Raw genomic sequence first — 24,122 nt, 5'->3', positions numbered from 1 at the left:
AATAATGTTGAAGTGATCTCATGCTCGAACCTCACATCAATCAAGACGTGAAAGTGGATAGGAACCATCGGGTTCGGGTTTGGCCCGTTCAAGGTATAGGCTTGCAGTCTTAGTTTGTGGGCCATAATAATTTTACCACGTGGCATTTATAGATGAATGCATATTGTACTTCTTATACAGGTAGCTGTACTGAAGTAGAATTCAAGCAACAACCGCATAGCCCCAAATCGAAACCCTAGAACCCATCTACTTTCCCTCTCCCGTTATCCGTTCACCTGTGACAACCGCCAAATCTCAGCAAATTTAAATATTTTCTCTCTCTCTCTCTATATGGTATGCAACGGTCACCTCTTCTTTCATTTTTTTTTGTTCTTTGTTTTTGTTGCTGTCTTATCTTGTAGTTGTTCATATAGTTTCATAGACAGAAATGCAAATTCCAGATAATATTTTTTTGTTTCTGAAACATGGGTTTTGATCTAAGATGAATTGGTTATCTTTTCTGTTCTGGGTTTTGAATTTGATTGAGATGGGCTAAATGTTTTTTATTTTATATAGATAATGCATTTCATGGTGTACTTGTGATACAGGCGGATCCTTGTTGAGAGGCGCATTAATCGAAAATGTTTTTTTTTTTTTTTTTTGAATTATTTTTCTTAGCTTCCAAAGAGAAAGATAACATAGTAACCAACTTGTCAGCCCACCAATCAAAGAAGGTTTACAGTAACTAACTACAACTCTCGGCATGTCGTCATTTCACAAGCAACTTAGCGATCGCACCATTATAACACGCTTAATCATATATTAAGGTCCAGGACTATCTCTGGCTTGGGCCGAAGATATCCTTTTTTTGGGTTTGGGTGCGGGAGATCAGTTTGAGACTAAACTAAAGTACTTAGTTTCTTTTTTGAGGCAAGAAACATGGAAAATTGGGTGCATGCAAGATGAAGCAGTAAACTAAGTTTGTAAGCAACCATGACAATGTGTTCTACCACTGAATAAGGCCCGTCAAGTTTTGATGTGAGCTTCATGATAGCACGGACAACTAGGTGTTAGAGATGCATCATATTATGATGCATGAGATACATTGTATCATTGTCAATGTATCTCATAATAAAAGGAAGGTTGAGGTGGTGATTGAGAATAAAATATTTAGTAATATCTATTAAGATATTTTAAATTAGGAATTATAGATAATTAGTATATCTATATTAGGCTAGTTTCTAATATCTTGGTTGATGTAATCTCTATAAATACCCTAATAAGGTTCATGTAAGAATTCTCAATAAAATCATATTTCTACATGGTACTAGAGCTCAAGCTCCGCTGAGTACATCGATCTTGGTAAGTCGTTCTTCCGCCATGGCGTCTCCGCCATCGTGACGTCATCGCCAAACCTAAATATTTTTTTTCCCCTTTACTACTATTCTAGTTTTCTTTAATAGAAATCACACATCCTTCTATATCTCTATGAATCTCCTATATCGAAAAATTCATTTCTTACGATCTTATTTCTTTTTTTCTTATCTAAAATCCTCCAACGAGAGTTATGTTATTTAAATCGCATAATCCTTCTTTATAAGCTCTTGGGAGGGATCATGACAGATCTGGTCTTGTAAGCCACCGACTCCAATAGACTCAAGAAAAGAACGAGATGCGACAGTGATGGACTTTACAGACAGGTGGTGATCGCCAAGAAGTACAATTCGATTTTGGGCGATCTAATTGATGAGATTGAGAGCATTCATTCAAAGAATCAATTGCATACTGTTTCTTTAAAAGACCATGCAATTGCGGGAGGATGTAAGAGATGCATCATATTATGATGTGTGAGATACATTGTATCATTGTCAATGTATCTCATAATAAAAGGAAGATAGATGTAGTGATTGAGAATAAAATATTTAGTGATATCTATTAAGATATTCTAAATTAGGAATTATAGATAATTAGTATATCTATATTAGGCTAGTTTCTAATATCTTGGGTGATGTAATCTCTATAAATACCCTAATAGGGTTCACGTAATCTTCATCCAAGAATTCTCAATAAAATCATAGTTATGCACTAGGATGGTTTGTTGGTCGGGTTGTAAGTGAAAGAACGACTATTCCCATTCTGTGCGATGCTTGTCGATTTGATTTTTCAGGCAAGCTTGGGTTGTTGCCGACACTTTTTTTTTTTTTTTTTGGGGGGGGGGGGGGGGGGTAGGAGGTCCCCACCCCTTTGGAAGTAGGATTACTCCATATGGATAAGTCCAAGCACCATAAATTGGCGTAGCAGTTATAAATTGTGTGTGCGCATGGGTGGTGGGGGGGCAACCCAGGGTGGTAATGACACAAGATCTTATCTTGATCTTGCAACTCAACTGTCCTACCATTGTACCCCTCTTAGAATAGCTGAAAGCCAAAGGTGGTGGGCTATCATATATTGCCTAAAATGGATTCATGCCAATAATTCTTGAAAAGTGGTGTTGGAACACCACTCAACCCAAGGTAGCCACATCACCTAGTGATTGTAGACGTACCTATGAAGTGATGTAGTTTAATTAAAATAGGTAGGAAACATAGGATCTTTTCTTAGTGTTTTAGTTTTAGTGGGAGAAGTGGGAGATGGGTATCCTGTATGTGCAATGTGGGTAGCTTGATAGTTTGGAGAACTAATCCCTAATTAATAGGAGATTAAGTTGTAATGGGTTGTTAGGATTTTTATTATTTAACTCTTCAGATTTGTATAAGAAAACTTGCAGATAAAATATTATGAAAGTCCTATTTGGATTTGGAGACTAACCATCTAGAATTTGGTTCCGAAGGTCTTATCTCCCTCGAATGAGATCAAATCTATCATTTTTCTCTCTTTTTTATTATTTTTATGTTATCTAAATATTAGGTACGTAACAGTTTGGATTGAATTTAATTCTCCTTCCATATAAACCTACACCATGAAACCTAATCCTAAACAAACACTTCTTTGGTGGTTGGTTGTTGTTTCGTTTATTTGTGGTGTTTGCCCTCTATTTTTTTTTTTGGGTGGGTAAGACGGACTTGAACCTGAGACCTCCAAGTTGCATTGCAATATGCCAACCAGCACCATGAAAATTAACCTTTGTAACCGGCAGTTTTTTCATGCTCAAATTTGGGCGCTTTGGAGCATCCTTTAGATTTTTTGTAATCAGGGTACTGATCTTTCTGTTTCTTAAGCATGTTCTTATTTTAGAAGTGTTGCATTTTGGACCCAAAATTGATTCTATATCTTTTACTTATGTACTTGTTCACTTTGTAGGTAGGCAATCTACAGTGACAATTCTCAGACCTTATGTGCTGACTACAGCATGACTCTCAGATGATATCTTGTTGCATCACAGTCTTGTTCTTTCTGCATTATGTATGAGTAGATCGATGAGATCACAAGAAGCTTTCCAGAGAAGATTGCTGATAATCATGTTCATAAGATTTGGGAATGTATGTTTTCTGGGTAGCACTGGTAAAGGGCATTCATCCACTTAACAGTCATCACCTTTGACAAAAGGGGACAAGCTTACTTTTACTTTGGTGCTTTTTGAATCTGGAGTTGCAGTATTATACTATTACTGGTTGGAGGTTATCATCAGATGTCCGAAGGTGATATGTCAATAAGCAAACCAGAGGTATGCTATACATGTTTTACGATTCATTATTTTGTAATTTTAATTGGAGGATACAGGTTAAACTTGTTAATTATATATGTGTGTGCATGCATGTGTGTGAGTCAACTACCTACGAAGTTCATGGGCATGGGTATGGGTCTAGGTGTTGGGGTTGGACTTTGTTGAGACGCAAACCTCTGGTGCATGGACATGACTGCTTGAGTTTTAATTTTTTTCCCAGAATGATGCTGCTGCATTATTTATAATACTTTATACTATCTCATTTTTTTGCATGTGCAAAATACTTGTATATCTCTGAGCATACTAACACAAATACCAGACTCATATATTATTCCATGATGGGTTGACATGTGAATGTCAGGGGGTTTAGGGATTGCAGGGTTTAATAGGTGGGCCTCAAATTAAGGTTTTTTTGCCCTTATATTTGTTTTTTTACAATGCCCTTTACTTGCCATTGCAAATGCTTATTGTTCTTATATTTGGAAACAATGTGGGATTTGAGGATGTCGGTATCATAGATGGGCCTTTTAATCATATATTTATGTTTGACCATGCTTTTTTTCTTGCCATTGCAAAGGCTTATTATTTTCTTCAATATTCCTCCTAAGGTTATGAAATCTTATGTCTGGCTCCAAACTGCTGATGGCTCAATCCAGCAAGTAGAAGAAGAGGTTGCCATGTTTTGTCCAATGATATGTCGAGAAGTACTTCAAACTGGAATGGGATCTTCTAAAAATTATGCTGTTTCGCTTCCGCAACGAGTCAATCCATCCATCTTAAGCTTAATTATTGATTACTGCCGGTTTCATCAAGTGTTAGGTCGCTCTAACAAGGTTTGACATGTTTTTGACTAATTTTGTGAATATAGCTTGCATTTCTCTGATTTTTTTTCTAGCTTACGTTAAAAAGCCAGGTTTCAATGAATCTGAGAAATGGTAAAATCAGTTATATACTTTCATTTGATAGGGGAGGTTTATTTGAAACTTTGACTGTTCTGGTGGCTAGGAGAGGAAATCTTTTGATGAGAAGTTCGTTCGAATAGATACAAAAAGGCTATGCGAATTGACATCTGCAGCTGACAGTCTCCAGTTGAAGCCTTTGGTTGATCTCACCAGCCGTGCACTCGCTCGAATGATTGAAGGGAAAAGTCCTGAGGAGATACGTGAGACTTTTCACTTGCCCGATGATCTCACTGAGGTGTTTGGTGCTCTGATGACTTCTATATATATTTATACTGCACTTCTCTTTTTTGTTTTTGTTTTTATTATTTTTTTCCATGTCATTTTTCTCATACAGATTTAATTTATTCCAGGAGGAGAAATTAGAGCCTTTGAGGAATACAACTGATGATCCACGGATCCGGCTATTGAATCGACTTTATGCTAGAAAGAGGAAAGAACTAAAAGAGAAAGAGAAACTCGAGGTGGATTCCATATCTTCATTCAGTATATATATCAATGTTGAACACAAATTGCTTGATAGTAGGATTCGTTGAACCTGCAAATACTATGTGTAACTGGTTATTAAATTTAGTTAATAGAGAATGGGTCTTACATGTGTTTCAGAATTCTGAGCTTGAAGAGGAGCGTATGGATGAGCGATCTGTGGATGACCTTTTGTCATTTATTAATGGGGGAGATGGAGGTATTCTCAAGCGATGTCTTCGTCCTACCTAGTATGCATATCTCTTGTATATTTTTGCTTTTTTCAGATTTTTGCAATTTTGTGTGGCAATTACGAAAGAGATTTTGTTGCCTGATTTTATTTTGTTTATCTATTCACTATAGAACCAACAAAGACACATAAATGGATTTAAGAGTGCATAACTTCTCCCCATATGTAAACAGAAACATCAAGCCCTACAATAAACCAAAACATCAAGCCCTACAATATAAGGTTTTCTTAACCATTATAATGATTGTGTCCAAAGAAGCTTCCTTACTCTTTTTCATGGTCCTTGCTTGAGGTAAGTTCTGTTTTCACAGATTTAAAGGAGGCTAGAGCTCCTAAACATAAAAAGAAGAACCGGAGGAAAAAAGATCAATCAAAGGACCTTTGTTCAAACAATGTAAATAAAAACTATATGAAGGTTAGTAATACAATATTTGAATTTTATCTGGATAATTAGTTAATATTAATATATTAAGAAATTGTTGATTCCTAGATTGACTTGTGTGTGTGCGTGTATGGTTTAGGAGCTAGATGCTCTTTCTTCCAAATGCCAAATTGGTGAAAATGGTAGCACTTTTGTGCCCAGTCCCAGCCGGACTTCAAAATTACAAGATGTTGCAGATGGTAGCTTTTCACCTAAGGTTGATTTTGATGATGATGTTGATGATGAGCTTGACCCTGCAATGAAGGAAGAACTCGATAGGTGAGTTCGATTTGGCATTTGTGTCATAGTTGGAATTTGATACTCCATCTTTTATATTGTACTTATCTTACCTAAATTTGGTCACTTAAAATATATTAGTGGTTTTCGCAAGTTCCTTTTTCTTTCCCTGGTCACAAGTTGAAATCTTGTGTATGATATTTCTATTGGTTGCTATTTTCTAGTATATACTTATCATAATCATCAATTAAGTTTTTGGGGTTCACTGCATGAATCCTGTATCCACATTTCATGACACCCCTTTTAGTCCACCAGATGAGCTTATTAGTGGTGTGAAAGGTCCTCCTTGCAAATGATCCAACCATATTAATTAATTCCTTTATCTTATTGCCTTTTGGAGCCCAAAAAAAAAAAGCTTCTTGTAAATGGTGCATATATGATATAACTGTGGTAGCCTCAGCTTTTGTCTAACAAGTTTTCATGTATTTGGGTTTATGATGCTCCAAACCATAATGACAATCTAGAGAACCTTTTTATGGATCATGGGGTTTAATTCTAATTGCTCATTTGGTGTCAGCTGCCAGGAAACAATTTTGAGAAATCAGAAAGACCATCTCATTAAGCACAACAAAGACTTGAATTTGAATTGTATGGCCTGAGACAATACAGGGCTTAGTGGTTTTTTTTTCCACTAAGGAAAATTCGCATTTAGATATGTGAATTCTTTGTGAAACAACCGAAGCCTTAGGATCCAACGTGTAGCAATGATAAAATATGGACATGCCATCTAGTGTATGATTTACCCTATGTAACAAGGACATGGACATTTGTGTTGGTGTCCTACACGTAAGGGGTGACTGACATAACACCTTGAGACGCCCAAAATGTGGACGCAACCATACAAATGTATTATAATATATTAAATATATTTTAACTGAAAAATGTCTTGTCCTTGTTACACAGGTTTTTTGAATACCATCCTCTGTACTGGGTAAACAAGCCATGCTTTTGCCTCTCTATTTCACTTTTTACCCCATTTGTTTTGTTTGATTTCCTGATTTACTTGAGAAGATTGCTTGATCTTACTACAGAAAGTACCAACCCCCCCTCTTTTTCCCTTTTATTGTATTTTTTTTCGTCTTCTTTGTTTCAAATGTAGTTTGTGTGACATTTTTTGTTGCAGAGAGGTGGAAGATTTCGCTAGGAGGTTGAATTCAGATTGGCCTGAAAGATTGCAGGAGATTCTGTCCTTGGGTCAGGAAGGAAGGGTTGTTCCGGTATTATCTATGAATGGCAATGGTTCCTTGAGGAGATACACAAGTATGTTTATTTTTTCTTTCTTTACAATACAGTTTCTTTTTTTGGTGGGAAATTTTCGTATAATTTGAACTTTTCTGTTGGTTACTTGTGAAGAGTTTAAATTGTCTTGTGCTCAAATAAATTGTTGCATTCTCTTTGGTTCTGTACAATAATAATCTCTTGCATGTGTGCTTTGTGTTCACGGTTTCACGCATATGTTGGTAATTTTTCTTGCTTCAACATCATGGGTGGATTCCTTAGTGAGCTTCACCATGATCGTACTTGGAAGTGAGGAGTGGGGAGTTCAGATGCAATGATCCCTCCCTTGTGATTGCTGGATCATTCTGCTGTCAGTCTTGGAGAAGACTTTGAATACTTAACATAAATTTGGTAGTTATTAGTACTTGAGTATAGCTTTGAACTGAGATCTATCTTATAGTAAAGGGTGGGAGAAAGGGAGTGAACACCTAATCTTGGGCCTATTACAAAATTTGGCTTCACAAATACACGGTTGAAAACTATTGTATCCATCGATGAAAATAAATGCTCAAATAGAGTGGCTAAGGTTGATTTTTGTTCACCAATGGTTGGGCCCTACACTCGCATGGGTCCATGAGTTTGTGGTGTCTGGTGTCCGTCATGGGTATGAGGTGTCTCACACAGCACCTTTGAGAAAAGCTCATATGCCACATGTATTATATAAAATGATAATTTAGCTATATTTAACTTGGAACTTTTCCTATATAAAAATAAGGAAAGAGATGTATGAAAGTACAAGAAAATGTCTTTATTTTTAGCTTTAATAATAGAATAACAGGTCATAGTGTTAGAAGACATGGTGCAAAAATCCTCAGAGTGGTGTGTCCTTTCTTACATAGTTATCAATTAATACATAAAATGGTTGTGATGCCTAATTATTGATGTATGTATTTTAAGAAGTAATTGGTTGACATGAGCAGGTCTAGACCAAAGATGAACCTACAATGGAGATACCATTGCTTGGAATGGATCCAGTGGCTGGACCAGAGATGACAAGATGCTTATGAAGGTAGCTGTGGACGGCACTGGGAAAGAATATATGGCACTGCTGGTGTACCTGTGATGTAAGCTTCTTTGTTTTGTAATTCCTTTGCTGGAATGAAATTTTGATTCCAAAGGGATCTTTGTTTTTTCGAACAATTGAGAAATGGAAGAATTTATGTGCTCCAATTTGAGCCAAATTTACCCTTCAGTCTTATTGACCATAAATGAGGTTATTGTGTCATTGGAGAACATTTTATCACTTTATTGGCTAGCAAGTGCTTTTTCAAAGTTCAATCGGTTTTTCATTGTTTTTCATCAACCTTTTTATTACAGATTGTTTGTTGTAAGGGTTGACATAGGATGAAGTACCAGAATAGTCTCAGTTTATAAAATAATTTTTGAATACTCACTTCAAGAAAGCCTTCTATTTACTGCATATTTACTTGAATGCTTGGTTAGTTGGCTCGTCATTGTCTCTCACCATCTTATTGATGACAAATAGTTTTCTTTCTGTTTAAACAACTGCGATTTCTCTTTGTAGGACATGATTTATTTTCTAGCTTACTGAAAGCTGTAATGGTTATTCCTCCTTGTAGAATATAGATTTATATTCGAGTTTGTGGAAATGCGCAGTAATGGCTTTGGGCATGGATGCTGATATTAATTGTGCAATGTTGAGCTAATCACCTTCGACTGAATTTGTCTTCGTAATTTGCACAAATACGGGGGGATGCATGAAACATACATATGAGGTTATATATGATTTTTTTCTCATCTGAATGATCTAATGGTCCATTTCCCGACATCACAGCCCAAGCCGCTGATCTTTCCGAATTACTTTTCTAATGTGATATTCATATTCAAACTAAGTGCCCATGAAGCATGTAACTTACTAAAATGAGTATCAGACAATATTGAGATATTCTTGTGAAGGTGCCATTTGGCTGAGTGGTAAAAGCTTGAGGATAGTTGATCCATGACCTAGATGCAAATCCCGTGGAACCCATCTTCACCTCCATTGACTATTAATCCCTTGCTTGCTTAGAAAAAAAATATATATTGAGAAATTCTTGCATCAAGTAGCCTGCTTTGACAAAAGTGTAATGATTTTCTATCGACGCCCTTTGACACATGCCCCCATCACAAAATCATATATCATTTGCTTGGGATACACATAACAATAAATATTTTTCCTGTGTATCCCGAGTTAAATGATCTTCGGTTCTGTGATGGGGGCGTAGGGGGTGGGTGTTAGAGGGGGGCGTCATTTTATCACAACTCTTGAAAAAATTGACATGTTTACCTCCTTCCCCTTGAAGATTTAAAAGACATGACTTTATCAAGATATGGCTCGAGAATGATATAATTAAAAAAGTGCCGATGGCCAATATGACCCCGAAAGGGGTCAGTGATTTGAATACCCAAACAAGGGTTGTTGAACACATTTTACATTTGAATTTATGAGGAATATTGTTAACTACATTTAAATTATAAAAATAGCAAATCAGGAATGCTTTGTTCCATTCCAGACTCATCCAATGCGCTTCTTGAGTGATCACTGCATCCTGTCATGGATCAGAAACAGTTTATAGTTATCAACTTGTACTACAAAAGGTGATATTACACTAAATGGTCAACTAGGCTTTAAGAAGCTGCGGTCCTTGCCGCAGCTCCATGCTTCGCACGCACTACTGTGAATATTACAACAGTATTACTATTTATGCAAATAAGTCTATGCATTTCACTTGGGTTCTTGTTGAATGGGTTGGAGTTGGACATGTGGGCAAGCTCTCTCTGGTTCTCCCCTGCTCCATAGATTGCTTAGATCACCTCTCTTCTTCCCCAATGTCAAAAAGGTGCCTGCATGGAAAAGCAAGAATCAGACTTAAACATAAAGCATAAGAGGCTATCTAAGCTGCTCGTGTAGGTTCATGGGAATCTCTTCTTTATATTGGGGTGTGATGATATTTGCAAGATGTATCTATTTTTTGTTTTTGTTTTTTTTGTTTCTGCTTTGGCCACTACGAGGTCACCTACCAAGCGTGAAAGGGACAATGTAAAGAAGAGCTGGTTGGCCGTGTCCATCCATCAGGTTCAAAGCCACGTATGTGATGAGGAGACCTGTAAATTCCATGCACTTCAAAGGGTTATTTATAAATAACTATAAAGGTGAATAAACATATAAATCATATTTATTTAATACACACTAGATGTGACCTCTATTCTCTTTCATTTTGCTTGGGAATCATAAAAGTTGTGCTGGTGAATGAAGAAAAGCTGAATTTACAAGTCTTTTTCTTACCTAAACCATAAGCTACCATTGCCCATAGGAAATATCCAGCTCGAAGACTCTTCTTAGAAAGCCAATCATACCTATAAAGATGATCATCATAATTGATTTAAATAAAAAAACAGCTGTTAAACTGACCAAAGTATTGTATATATTACCTAGTTTAAAACATAAAGACTACATAGAGCGATATGTGGAAGGTTGAGTCCAGGTAATTCTCAAATGTGTGTTTTGGGAAGATAGCTAGTCAAGTAAATATGAGGAATTTTTCTTCTTGAAAACTAAAAACATTAAAAAAAAATCGGGAATTTGACATCTCCACCAAACTGAGAGGCTACCAGCAGTACACGTTCAAAACACGAAAAGGAACAAAATAGTGCAGGGTATGGTCATGAGTTTGTACCTCAATGAAAATGCTATTAGTAATCCTGGTAAAAGGATGTCACCAAATCCAATGATGCTGTAACCACCCCAAGGATCAAACATTCGTGGGATCTTCAGTAGCATTGGAATACCATCCTCTCCACTTCTATCACCACGAGCTACCTATAAAGAGTCCACGAAAGCAATCTATGTAACTCTTTCACATTGGAACCTTAACATGGGCCGTCTAACATATAGGGAAACCAAGACTTGGAAGAACCACTCACCACAATCATCACACTTTCATGAAACCACCTCTTAGAAATGAACACCCAAAAGATGTCGTACAAAAAGGCGCAACTGAGAAGCACTGTACCCACCTGGTTCCCTCTAAGAGGCATTAGAAATCATGTGAAAAAAAAAAGAGACATCTTCTGCATAGCAAAGATTATCAGTGTTCTTTTATGGCATCAAGTCCAAAGTCCAATGTTACCAAATGCCGTGATCACTAAAAAAAACACTAGCATTAAATACCATGGCTAGCCTGATAAAAAAAACAAAAATTAAGAAAGAAACACTGAAATAATAAAGATGTTCAATTTGATATGCTCTTAACTGCCTTACAGAAACACTGAAATAAAAGAGGGTACTTTTTACCTGTAAGGCAACAAAAATGAGAGAAAACACAAAATGCTAAAGAACATAGAGGTTTATAACAGCCAAAATTTTCTTGTACACACAAACCTCATCAATAATTGGAATAGGGCATAAATGACAGTGACAATAACATACATCCAATTTTTAGGCCCACATGTACCAATATAAATTATGGATTTAATTACACACAAATAAAATCAACAGTGACAATCTGAAAGTAAAACAAAATAAGAACCATACATCTCTGACATGCAATGACATTCTTAATAACAATAAAAGCCAAGTGAGATTGCATAACCACCTTGAGATTGGGCACACGAACAATCTGAAGAACTGTAATTATCAGTGCAATACCCTGATTAAAAAAGGAAATAAGAAATTGTTAGTAGTATTTCGCCATCCATAATCTATTTCCAATCACCTTCTTGTTGAAAATAAAGGAAGGTGAATTAGACTAAGCTATGTTTCATATTTAAATTTCTGCAAATATATGACCTAACTATTGGATCAGAAAACACTAGCAATGCATAAAGATCGTTCCCATATATTTACAATTTTTCTGGAAAGTCCTCGTATTTGTTGAACTTTTTAAGCTAAAAAGGGAATTTATTAGTGAAATACTAAATTATACTGCTTCTGTTGAGTTTTTTTTTTTTTTTTTTTCATATCTTCATTACAAGTTTTGATAATTTGCCTTCACGGGAGACACAAATAAGCGACAATGGAGACACTATTTCAAGGAGAAACACCATTTCCAATAGCCCATAAGTTTTGTTTAACAATTTCCCTAGTGTCTTTAGTAGCATTGATAAAGGAAATGATAAAAAATAATCCACTGAATATGTTGGCACACATTTGGTGCTAGTAATATCAGAAATGCTTTCTTATCTTTGGAATGCACGGTTTTCCATTCACAATCACGTATAGATTTCACATGGAAGAAAGAATTACAAGATGCATGTTTGAATTCAATAAATGACACCAGTATATATGGCTTCTAAAAAAAGCGGGAAAACACAAACTTCAATTTTGATTGTAAGAATCTGATGATTATCTATCCAAAAATGGTGACATTAACACCATAGGAATTAGCAAAACTGATATTCGTCAAAAAGGGTGAAGCTATGAGGAAATGACAAAAGTTGAGGAGACCGGGTGTAAGTATTTCTATGGAACTTGGCAATTATGTTAATTCAAACATAACCATGGAAAGACAAATAAAAAACAATAAAGTAGTTTTATTCTTACAAGGATATCTTGACCTATCCAGGCAAAGGATTTGCGGCGTTTAACTGCCCAAGTAACTGCAAATGTTATGCAGAATGGAGAAACAACCAATGTGAGGTAAGAAACAGCTCCGAAGAAGGGTACTTTGATAAATGATTCTCCGGCACGTTTAAACCACCTGAAAATCCATATTCTCAGCCAATGGAAAACCTTAAAATAACTGATGCAACATCTCATAGCTTTATGGAAGGTCATAAGCAAACAGATCATCCCAGCACGTTGACCTCTAATACCAACATGGGGACACGCCATATGAAATACTGAAAAATACAAAGATAAAAAAAGTCTTGAAAACAATTTTTTTTAAAAACAAGCAACAAACATTCAAGAAAATCTAGTAGTCCTGATATTGTGATATGTTAATAAGAAAAATAAACAAATATTGCGAAAAAACGAGTAAGTGTTGTTGAGAGGAGCAAAAAGAGAAGATTCAGAAAGCAAAGGGGAAAAATAGGCCACATTTGAAGAAGAGAAAGCATTCAAGGCGGGATGATTTATACCCCCGAACAGAGTATACAAAGCAAAATCATGCTGGTTTGGCATTGGGGCACAATAATTTCCCTAACATAGTGAAAAATATGTACAGTGCATACCTTGCTAACAAAGCCACCAAGCAAGTTTGCAGGCCCTGTAAGCAAAAGAGACCACAAGATTCACTCATAATCTTGAATAAATAAACTAATCACATTCCGATATTTCCTAACTTCATTCCTACATCCATGTTGCATAGCATGTGTTGTGGGTCCATGAATAAATACATAGTATACAATGTATATATGAAACAGAAAATGGAAGGAATGAACTCACCTCTATCCCACCAATACAAAATAGAACCACCAAAATCTCAACAAACCAAAAGGACATAAGTTTGTAAAGCATAACCAAGAAGCATGAAGCAATCACAACAAACAGGACTGCTGATGCTGTGTTGATGTCGACAACACCACTAGCACCGGTGTCTTCAGTGTTCAGATAATCATCCGAAGCATCCTACAATAAAAATATAAAAATAAAAAATCAATTAACCTATCAAACCAAACAACTAGTTAAATTTTTCAATGTCTGCAAAAGAGAGGAAAGTGACTTTTAATAGTTTGTCCTGCTCAATAGCTGCTTCTCTAGCACTCCATGCAGACCAATAAGACGCACATAAGATGGTACCAACTGCCATGAGCCATAAAAACACTTCTGCTATATCCACCAGTGGACGTTGTGGAGAGTACAGCTGCACAGCAACTGAATGAAAGTTGGATCCATTAGGGAGTGATATGCAAGAAACATTAAAAAGAGTAAACCCATGGAAGAGCAAATATCAACAGATCCTACAGGGAAATGAAACTAAAAACTTGGTAAATATGGATCACAAAGAAGAAATTTCATATTTTCTTTGACCCCATGAGAAATGAGGGAAAGCGTACCTGAGGAATTGCTTTTTAGTTTTTTTTCCAAGACTGAACCAGCATCTTGTGGAAGCATGACTGCAGGTATTTGTATATCGACATCTGTTTCGTTGGGTTCACAAACCATCTTATAGAGTTCTGCAGGGCACAGAAAGGAAGAGATGTTTAGGCATTTACCAATCAAAATACATTGAAGTTTCTACATGGCCTGCATTTGCATTAATACATTTAGTTATGAAGAGTACTAAGCTAAGGTGCTTTTTTTTTTTTTTATTTTTTCCTTTTTAAGCTTTTCGTTTCTTTTATTTTTTATAAAACTAAGCTAAAGTTATTTCCAGCATAGGTTCATCAAACAATGTTTTTTAGATTGATTCAGGATTTGGCCCAGATAGTTCAGCAGATTCCCATGCATTATGCACCCGTTCACCAGTTTTTTCTCAATCGTTCCATGCAAACGTAGCCCCCCCCTATGCCCACTACAAAAAATGCAACATGACCTTTTGTTCTTGTAAGGAGAACCTCTTGATTTCTTTTCGGGAATAGACTGATTAAGGTTAACCGCTCGTAAAGTCCAAAACTTTTACCCAGACATTTCTTGGTATGTCTAGTGGTGAATCAGCTAGTGTTATTTCTTGGACCTCTTGTGGAGCTCCTAGGTTATTAGAGAATAGCTACTATGATTGACCAAACTAGGGACTAATCCTAGAAGCTTAAAATAGCTATCACTATCACATGTCTTATTCCAAATATTGGAGTAGGCAACATGAACCCTATTTTGTCATTCAACTGTCTTAAGTCATATTTGCAGCTAAGTACGCGGATTTAGAACTTTCTTACCACCTCTCGGGATCATTAATAATGTGTACCCTATTCCCCAAGTGCTAAGGAAAGAATGCACATCTTGCTAAATATGGAGCTTCTAGGCACTTTTTGTATGTTTGGGGTAATTTTTTCTTTTAATAATCAGTTGAGTTGATCTAATATCCTTTAAGAGCATGGAATAAAAAATGATGAATCTTCATCAAAGTTGAAATTCTAACTCCTTCCAAGAGGCCTTCACTCATTCATAGATTTACGAGGTTTCCCACATTTTTATGTAAGATAATATCAGAGTTACCTGAGTTATCATTGATGATGACCACTCATGGTCTTGGAATCATTTTAGTGAGTCATGTGTTTAGTACAACAAAATCCATGGGAGGCTTCTTGCCTTGTCTAAGAATTCAAGATACTATGAGGTAAGAATTGTTGGGTACAAAGTTACGATCCAATTCCACTCCTATAATGTTAAATATAAACAAGAATTATTCACATGAATATCAGGAACCTACATTTACTCTCCCTTTAGATGTCAATTAGGGCTTTCTATGCCACACTTGGACAATTGACAAAAGTGTCCAATAAAAAGTGGATATGTAAATACCTTTACGATAGTTTATAATGAGGATGGCTGAAGCACCAGCAGCTTCTGCAACATTTGCCTTGGTTGTGAATTTGCAATTACCCCGGTGCACTAGGATGACTTCTCCAGTAAGCTAAGAAGAAGATCAAACATTCCGAATTATGAAAATGTGATATCTATACGGACTCTAACACCCTTTCAATAAAATAAAAAGAGCACATTCATGTGTTAATGTTTGTGTTTGTAAACCTTATTCTTGGGTGTGCTGCAACAATCGGGAGGGTCACAAATAGCAAGCTTAGTTTGGTTAGCATGTTTTTCCTTCGACTCCATGGTAGTGCCAAATCGAGCACCAACACCAACGAACTCACGGCCTTCTTTACCATCAATCCAAGTTTGGACTTTTACCTAAGAAACACAACAAGTGGAATAAACATAGCCAACAGAAACCACAGTGGAAAAATCCAAATATAAAAAAAATTCATTCAATACAATTGAGAGACATGAATAAAATCCAATCAAAGTGCATACACCATAGAAAAACCAGGAACATCAGACATGAATTAAGTGCCCCTTGGAAACAAGTTTCGTAAACAAACCAAATACAGATTTAACCATCTCATAAACAGAATACAAAAACTAAGCTTCAACAAACCCCAATAATTTCCAACATATATAGCCTCTACAGCACCCCCAACAACTATCCTCTCTAATTATAGTTCTCAAAAAATCAACATTAATCACTAGCTGTTTACTATACTAATGGGACAAGTGCAGCTCCATGACTAAAAAGAAGAATTTTCTGATCAACCCACTAAGCTTGAAACAAATTTGCTCAATTTTTAGATAAATTAAACAGTGGGTGATCTCTTATCTAACAAAATCCAAGAAAAAATAACTCCTGAAAAGAATCAAATAACATATAAAATATAGAAAGCTAGAAATGGAAGAAAAATACCAAAACAAATGCAGATATAGAAAAGTAAAAAAGACCCAATTCAGAAAACATAGAAATAAACAGTGGGTTTCGAAATTCGAAGAGAAAAACCAGCAAGAGATTTACCAGAACGAAGTTATTCTCACAACCAGGCTTCTTAGGAGCCAAATCGTCTTCATGAACTATGTCCCCTGCAAGCACAGAAGAACTCAAGACCAGCAGAGAGATAACTGAAACAAATAAAATCCACAAAATTCTCTGTGAATCCATGAAAGAGAATAAATTCCTCTGCATCAGAAGAGATAGAGAGACTGAGAACGAGAGATGAAGAAAAACATAAAAATATGAACTTTCAGAGGGTCTTCTGATAGTTTTTATTTTTTGGAGTCACCTCCATGTAATTAAAATAATAAAATTTACTCTTACCTCCTTCGACATAAAACTATTAAAAACTTAAGTGAAATGACAAAATTACCCTCCAACTTTTTTTTTAAATAGGTCTGCTGATGGACAAAGCTGTGCCATCATCACAACTAAAACCCAATCATTAAATGTTAAGATTCTAAATTACTTAATCATTAATGTAATTTAATCAACTTTCTAAATCATAATCTAAGAATCTTAAAATCTAATCAAATATAAATTGTATACTTTTATAATTTATACCTTTATTAATTACGATGTATTTCAATCATAATTATTCTAAATTTTGTCAATGATTTGATATTCTCTCTATTTGCATTTTCTCCCATCTCCTTTATTTACAAAAAAGGCATGAAATCTAAAAAAGGTTGCAAATTCTTCTAGACTCACTAAACCTTATAAATTTGATTCATTTTTTTGATGAACATATTAAAAAAGAATAATGATTACTGACGTCCCACCTTGACACACGTCCCCTAACGTGACATGTGCTAGAATTATAGATTCTTTTCTCAAGATACACAATTACACATATTTATTGTGATGTACAATTGTGAATCACGAGAAAAAATCTGTGATTCTAACCCATGCCACAATAGGGGGCGTGAAAAAATCACGACTCTTAAAAAAAAAAAAATTTTGAATAATATTTACCAAAGGTAGTCCCAAAACTCATAGGGGTAAATGAGGAAAAAAAAAGTGTTAGTTGGATTGTGGGTCATTAAACTCATTTGTCGTTTTCTAATTCACATGGGTTTATTTTGTCATTTATGTTATGTTAGTTCTTACTCACAAAGTCACAATCATTATCAAAGGAGTTAGTATTAAACTGTATAAATTCAGGGTGACAGCACTAATTCACTTAATTTATGAGGGAGGTAAATCAAATACTATTTTCTTTTTTATTCTTTTGGATACCGAACTCCCAACAAACAATAGTGGGATCTATTTTTTTACTCCATTACCGGCTACAGCCCGTAAAAACATAGTGGTACCGTACGTCCGTACAGTTGAACACAGGAGACATAATTTGATTTTGTTGTATTATGTTATTATCCACCATCATCAACCGACTCCATCCCACGTCACATGTGGCCCATCGGTCATCAATCTTCATCTAAACCGTAAAATAGGTGGGACCCACGTAATGGGTGATGATGCCCTACTTTCTGATATTGGGCTTAAAAGTTATTTAAAGTAAACAAACTGGAAGAAAAAAATAGTTCGATTTTATCCACGAGAGTGGTGGGCCATATAGAGCACTAACGTAGGGCCCGTTAAGGACACCTGTCGATACTGAGAATTTGAGATGAGTCTCCACCCATCTTTCATATGGTTTTGTCTTGATCAGACAAGACCATGTGGACGTGAACTTGAGCTTTAACTAAAAGACAAAAATACCCTTAAAAATCTTAATGGAAGGGTAATTTGGTCAATCAGAAAAATATGATAAAAGTATCAAAAAATAAATAAAAATAAAGGGCCCTCATTTGCCAAATGCATTTATTTGGATAAGAGACTTTACATAGAAATAGAGAGCTATCAATGGATCGGATCCAACCCCAAATCCGATTAGTTCCAATAATATTCGACCTAGTCAGAGGATTTGAGTTTAGACAAGGATCTAATGAAAATGAGTTGTGCTAGAGTGACTTCAGCTGGGGACACCTTGACATGGTGGAGCGTGCATGAGTGTAGATGTATTTTACTCTTATCTCAAAGAAAGGCATCTACAGTCATAGGCACACCACCACTTCAAGATGTCCCCGCGTGTCCCCCACTAAGGTCACTCCAGCATTGATCATTGAAAATCTATTGTACCGATTTTGGATCGATCATGTCCCAGATTCATAAGTCTTAATATTTTGGATCTAATGAGAAAATGAGTAAATAATACTATATATTTTTTGAAATATATAAACTTTATCATTCTACATCTTGATTTTTAGTTTGTCCCTTTATTTTGTCTAGTTTTTGGCCTGGTTGGTATGTTGTAATCAATTGGTTCTGTTTGTAATGTTGCATTCGATGGATCCAAAATATAAAAAAAAATTCATTCAATCTTTGGCATTGTATCGAATACTTTCGATCGTGGGCCTGGGTATGGATCTTGCGAACCTGGTAAGTGCATTGTTAGACAAATGTCGAGGCAACGTCTGCAACTTCTCCACCATCGCTTTTTAATATTCCGTCAAATAAAAAAAATTATGCATGTCAACTTCATAATTTTAGGTCTTATGATAAATAGTGGGGGTTTAAAGCGCGAATCCTCCTATTTCGCCATTGGATTTTATTCTTATTTAGGGCATCTACCTTTGTATCTTTTCATAGTACCTCCATTAGGGTTGAAATCAAATAAATACTGTATTTTGATAGGACTTTCAATTTCAAATATTTACTATTTTTGCTAAAAGATAAATGAGTTGTAAGATTCTGAAAGAGAGAATTATAGAAAAAGGAATAAATTCAAGAGAATTAGAATATTATAATAATGGGAAAAAAATGATTGAGATGGTTTGGTGTGTACAAAAAAAAAAGCTACTTTTAATGATAAATGAGGAATGTTTTGGTGCAAGTTGAATGTTTTAAGAAGATAGAAATGCTGAAAATGACTTAAACCTTTTTTTATAGCTATAAGGATTTATTTTTTATAAAATAAAGTCGAGTTAATGATCATGAAACGAGGCCAACAGTTAATCATCTGACTTGAAAATCTCTTCCCATGTTAAAAATAGATTTTCAAAGAAGATCCCCTTAAATTTCTTAAAATGTTAATAATAAGTTCCATGGATTAGATGATTAAGATGTGGCGTTAGCCTAGACAATCTTATACGTGGGACCTCGGGAATCAGAAATGGGGGGGCTCCATACTCATGAAGCAAAAAAAACACACACACACAATGAATGAGCCTATAAGAGCAAAAATGAACCAACAAAGCCCTAACTTGAGTTTTTTTTTAGGTATCTTGTAGCCGGTGGTGTGAGGGCGACAGTCCCCCGAGGGTGTCTATACAACTTTTAGGGGTATTTTTGTAATTAAAAAATATGTGGTTTGCCCTAGGATGCCATATATATTTCAAGTTCAGAAACCTTAAAAATTGTATTGTATTTTCACAGTTTTCATCAATAAAAAATCATCATCATCGCCATGGACATAGGCAATTTTGCCGAACCACGTAAATCTCTTGTGTTCTTTATTTTCTCCGTTTTAATCTTCGTAGTTTATCAATCTTGATCAGTCGAAGGGAGCCTTTACGCAACAAAAAGATCACTAGTTCGGATCCAACTCACAAACTTATAAAAAGAAGAAAAAGAAAATAATCTTCTTTTATGTAAATTTTAGTAGGTTATATTGATAGGAGAGATTCTAGGTTGCTTGTATATATCAAAGAATCGATTCTAGTTTAGTGGAGGATCAGTAAGAAGTGAGAACGTGACATCTAACCTACAACAATGTGAAAGGTGACAGTGAAGGAATACTACAGCACCAACATCACATCGTCAATGATAAGAACCCATGATCTTGGCTTCTTTGTTGAGAGCTTCAATACTAAATTTTGTTCATATTGAGAATCTTAAAAGGAAATTAAAGAGAGAGTCATTAATTCGGATACCCATATTGATGGTCAAGATTTCCACTAATTCAACTCCCCTGATGTGACATGTGCGAGAACCATAGATCTGTACTCATCGGGATACACAACCGCACATCCCCACAAAAAGTGCAGTTGTGAATCCCGTGGAGTACAGATCTACGGTTCTGCACATGTCAAGTCAAGGGGAGTCGATTGAGTATGCCATGTGGGGGAGTCATTTTATCACGATTGCAATTATAAAGAACAAAATTTAGAGAATACTAAAGCAGGGTTATATGCCAATGTATGACAAAACAATAATAGGGGACTTAATCTATTCTTTTCAGGGAAATAGAAAGAAAGAAAATTGAGAGGAAAAAGCATGCAAGATGAGAAGATAGAAATCAAACTTTATAGCCAATCCTTCACACAAAAGGAGAGTCCATACCCAAAGCACAGATACCGTCGCCAACACCAAGAAATCACATTGTTTTGTTGTCTTGCTTTTTGATCGAAATGCTCTCAAAACTCCCAAACGTAACATGTGCCTACTCATTACACTGAAACGGTCTCCACTCGCTGATCTCAAAGTAAGAAGTCATTCCTGATACAGTAGTTCGTGCATATGCAACACCTTTTGAGAACTAGGGACCAAATTGCCTTGAGTCCAAGAATAATCTTTGGCTTTAGAACTCACATGGTCGCGAAGGTTATTAGAAGCGTTATTGAGTTCCGATAAACCATGACCTTCCCTCAGTGATCTCATGCCTCCATTCACGTTCGTGCCAAATATGTTTTCATGGACTTGGGATGGATTCTCCACTCTGGCTTGAGCCTGGATCTTATAACAGCAATCCAGATTCCGACTTAATGGGACGGGAAACCCGGATCCAAAACTTGAAGCTAGAGCTAACTTGTTTTGACCGATATAACCCAAACCTTGAGAACCTATATTATTAACGTTTCCGACCTCGTCTTCTTTCTGATCCCCTTGAAAGCTCCTAGTATGAATGCTTGAACTGAGTGTTGGGTTTGCTTTTCCTATATTTGAATCCATTTGATTATCATCCTCTCTTGTCAGAAAATAGTCGCACGAAGTGGAATCAAACCGCTGGTTTTCAACACATATCTCGGGTAAGATCATGGGTAGAGTTAAATACATGGAAGAACCAAAGTGATCAGAAGGACTAATAGAGAAAGGCAATGACCCTTCAACAGATGAACCCAACATTTCTCTCTCTGTTTCCATTGAAGTCGTAGATGAAATAGTTCCACAGTGAACAGCTTGATTTCCAAGGACTTCATAACTAGTACATGAATTAACGGCCCTTTTACGTTTTATAGACCCCAACAAAGGTCCACCATTGCAATTTTGAACATTTAAACTTGTGTCAAATCTCGGCGTTGGCACTGGAGTGGAATTATCACTCATCATTTTGTGCATCTCTTCCCTCATCCATTTAAACATGTTCTCTCGGGCAACTTTGAGCTCCTCTAATATGGACTCCATGACGATACGAATACTATCCATTGGGGTTGGCACGTGGGCATTGTTGTTACTCTTCTTTCTATTATCTTCTCTGTAAGAGGCATCTTCCATCCCACTTGATCCAATATTCTTTTTATTAGATTTTTCAACTCTAAAGTGGCCGCCTCCCATCCTATAAGTGTACCTACCCTTTCTTTGAAACTTACTAATGTCTCCGGTTTCATCAATTTTGTGTAGTATAAGATTGGGAACTATTTTGTGCTTCTTGATAACCGGCATGCCACTAGAACTTGCTTCATGTCCATTGCTTGATGAATCGAAGTGGTTGTCGTCTCTCCTCTTGAACTCCCACCGTTGCCGATATTTCTGGCTCTGAACCATTTTAGAGATGATTTAACTATTTGAATTGATTTGAAATATAACCATTAGAAGCACTCAACCCCCGGGAGACTCTGACCAGAGATAACTGGACTTACTTTCCATCCGTGCTTCTACGGGCTGCTTGAAAAAGAAAAGTTGGAGGACTGAAAACCTACCGCACAAACTATTTCTTGAACTAAATGCCATAGAACAAACGAACCAAGGATTGCAAACGGCTCTCTTCTTCCTACAAACTAAATCCATGAATGAAACAACAAGGCTAATAACTTTGGCATCTTCATTCGATCTCTTCCTAGTTTCATCTTTCAAATTGAACAACAACCAAAAGATTGATCAGAAAAAAAAAATTGAAGAATAATCCAATGAATTTATTAGCTTAAAATCCAGTACGAAAAAAAAAAAAAAACTAATAAACGACGAGAAAGCCAAAAATGGAGCTTTGGCATCTTCAACCTCTTTCCTAGTTCAACCTTCGTGAACAAAGTCACTCATCATCATCATCATAAGCCTTTGCCTGATTATAAGGGGTCGGATTCGCCAAAATAACAAGGTTACTATTCTAATGATTAAAATTCTAATAAGGCTAAGAAAGAGAAAGAATAAGTTGACCCATGACACTACCCTACATGTATATGCAACATCATTCACGATAATAGAAGACTTGGCTTTGGACACAGTGGAATGAAAGAACATGATTCGTATGGCTAACCCAAAATCTTGGAATAAGACTTTGTTGGTGGTTGTGATGTATTAAACAAGCCAATAAAAAACTCATCAACTTATTCTATCTCTCATCATATATTTCAATTTTGTAGCCCAACTTTGAACGATAATAGAAGACTTGGATTTGGACATAGTGGAATGAAAGAACATGATTCAAATGGCCAACCCAAAACCTTGGAATAAGGCTTTGTTGGTGGTGGTGGTAATGTATTAAACAAATATTTCAATTTTGTAGCCCAGCTTTGAAAACCAGTGAATGGCTCATGTCCTTTTACCAATACTCAAGTCTCAAGATCATCAATCAGACTGTTATAGTGATAAACAAAACCAAAAAAAAAAAAAAAACAACAAATCCAAGCCACACCCAGAAATCCAATACCTTTTCTTGTGCAAATTTAAATAAATAATCCCAAAACCATAGAACCATACACAAAGGAAACATTCAAACAAGCTATCCAGACCCAACACACATGAATCTTCAAACATTCATTAGCGAAAGTGAAGAGTATTGGAGAGAGAGAGAGAGAAGCAATAAAAGCATAAAGATAAGAAAAATAATAATATATTATCTCCCCTTATAAAAAGAAAGATAAAACAAAACATCTCAAAGTGTAACAAAAAACAAATAACAGAAAAATGGGTTTTGATGGATAACTTTAAAAAACAAATATATAAATCCTCACCTTATTTTTCTATATATGAATGAAAAGATTCCTCTCCTCTCCCTCTCTCCATATATCTGAACTCTGAAGGCGCGCTCTCTCTCTCTCTCTCTGGTACAAGAAACTCAGAGTCTCTCTGCTCCCATTAGATATTGTTTCTTCAAGTGGGAGTAAATGGGTGGGTGGTGGAGTGGCAGAGATTTCATCTTTCTCATTAAGTTTTGGCTGAGTGCGCT

General features: G+C 35.9%; 3 protein-coding genes across 5 annotated transcripts; 1 reads left to right on the top strand and 2 right to left on the bottom strand.

Annotated features, from left to right (window-relative positions):
- Positions 1–175: 175 nt before the first annotated feature.
- On the top strand, positions 176–9,247 carry LOC147389803 (SKP1-like protein 21). Of its 3 annotated transcripts, XR_015171007.1 has the most exons (11): positions 176–333; positions 3,280–3,643; positions 4,252–4,476; positions 4,649–4,840; positions 4,956–5,066; positions 5,209–5,287; positions 5,629–5,732; positions 5,839–6,017; positions 7,159–7,295; positions 8,234–8,377; positions 8,931–9,247. XR_015171007.1 is itself a non-coding variant. In XM_086419825.1 (10 exons), the coding sequence occupies exons 2-10, from the start codon at positions 3,608–3,610 to the stop codon at positions 8,248–8,250; spliced, it is 1,080 nt and encodes a 359-aa protein (XP_086275951.1). In that variant the 5' UTR covers positions 176–333; positions 3,280–3,607; the 3' UTR covers positions 8,251–8,706. The 3 variants fall into 3 exon arrangements, 2 of the variants coding, with proteins under 2 accessions (XP_086275951.1, XP_086275952.1); XM_086419825.1 differs by lacking the exon at positions 8,931–9,247 and having other exon boundaries at positions 8,234–8,706; XM_086419826.1 differs by lacking the exons at positions 176–333; positions 8,931–9,247 and adding an exon at positions 3,035–3,173 and having other exon boundaries at positions 8,234–8,706.
- A 413-nt stretch (positions 9,248–9,660) lies between these two features.
- Positions 9,661–16,978, bottom strand: LOC147389802 (signal peptide peptidase-like 2). Its single transcript, XM_086419824.1, has 15 exons — positions 16,760–16,978; positions 15,946–16,104; positions 15,718–15,829; positions 14,313–14,432; positions 13,979–14,130; positions 13,702–13,884; positions 13,488–13,522; positions 12,856–13,012; positions 11,909–11,962; positions 11,238–11,330; positions 10,991–11,133; positions 10,600–10,670; positions 10,335–10,418; positions 10,036–10,157; positions 9,661–9,862 (listed from the first exon to the last, which is right to left on the bottom strand). The coding sequence occupies exons 1-14, from the start codon at positions 16,925–16,927 to the stop codon at positions 10,039–10,041; spliced, it is 1,650 nt and encodes a 549-aa protein (XP_086275950.1). The 5' UTR covers positions 16,928–16,978; the 3' UTR covers positions 9,661–9,862; positions 10,036–10,038.
- Positions 16,979–21,026: 4,048 nt separating this feature from the next.
- LOC147389801 (stress response NST1-like protein) lies at positions 21,027–24,122 on the bottom strand. Its single transcript, XM_086419904.1, has 2 exons — positions 23,908–24,122; positions 21,027–22,803 (listed from the first exon to the last, which is right to left on the bottom strand). Exon 2 carries the CDS (start codon positions 22,499–22,501, stop codon positions 21,230–21,232), a length of 1,272 nt encoding a protein of 423 aa, XP_086276030.1. The 5' UTR covers positions 22,502–22,803; positions 23,908–24,122; the 3' UTR covers positions 21,027–21,229.

This window comes from Akebia trifoliata, chromosome 12 (assembly GCF_017979445.1).
Source record: "Akebia trifoliata isolate Shusen 1 chromosome 12, ASM1797944v1, whole genome shotgun sequence".
NCBI lineage: Eukaryota > Viridiplantae > Streptophyta > Magnoliopsida > Ranunculales > Lardizabalaceae > Akebia > Akebia trifoliata.
This window is presented reverse-complemented; position numbering and strand designations above follow the sequence as displayed.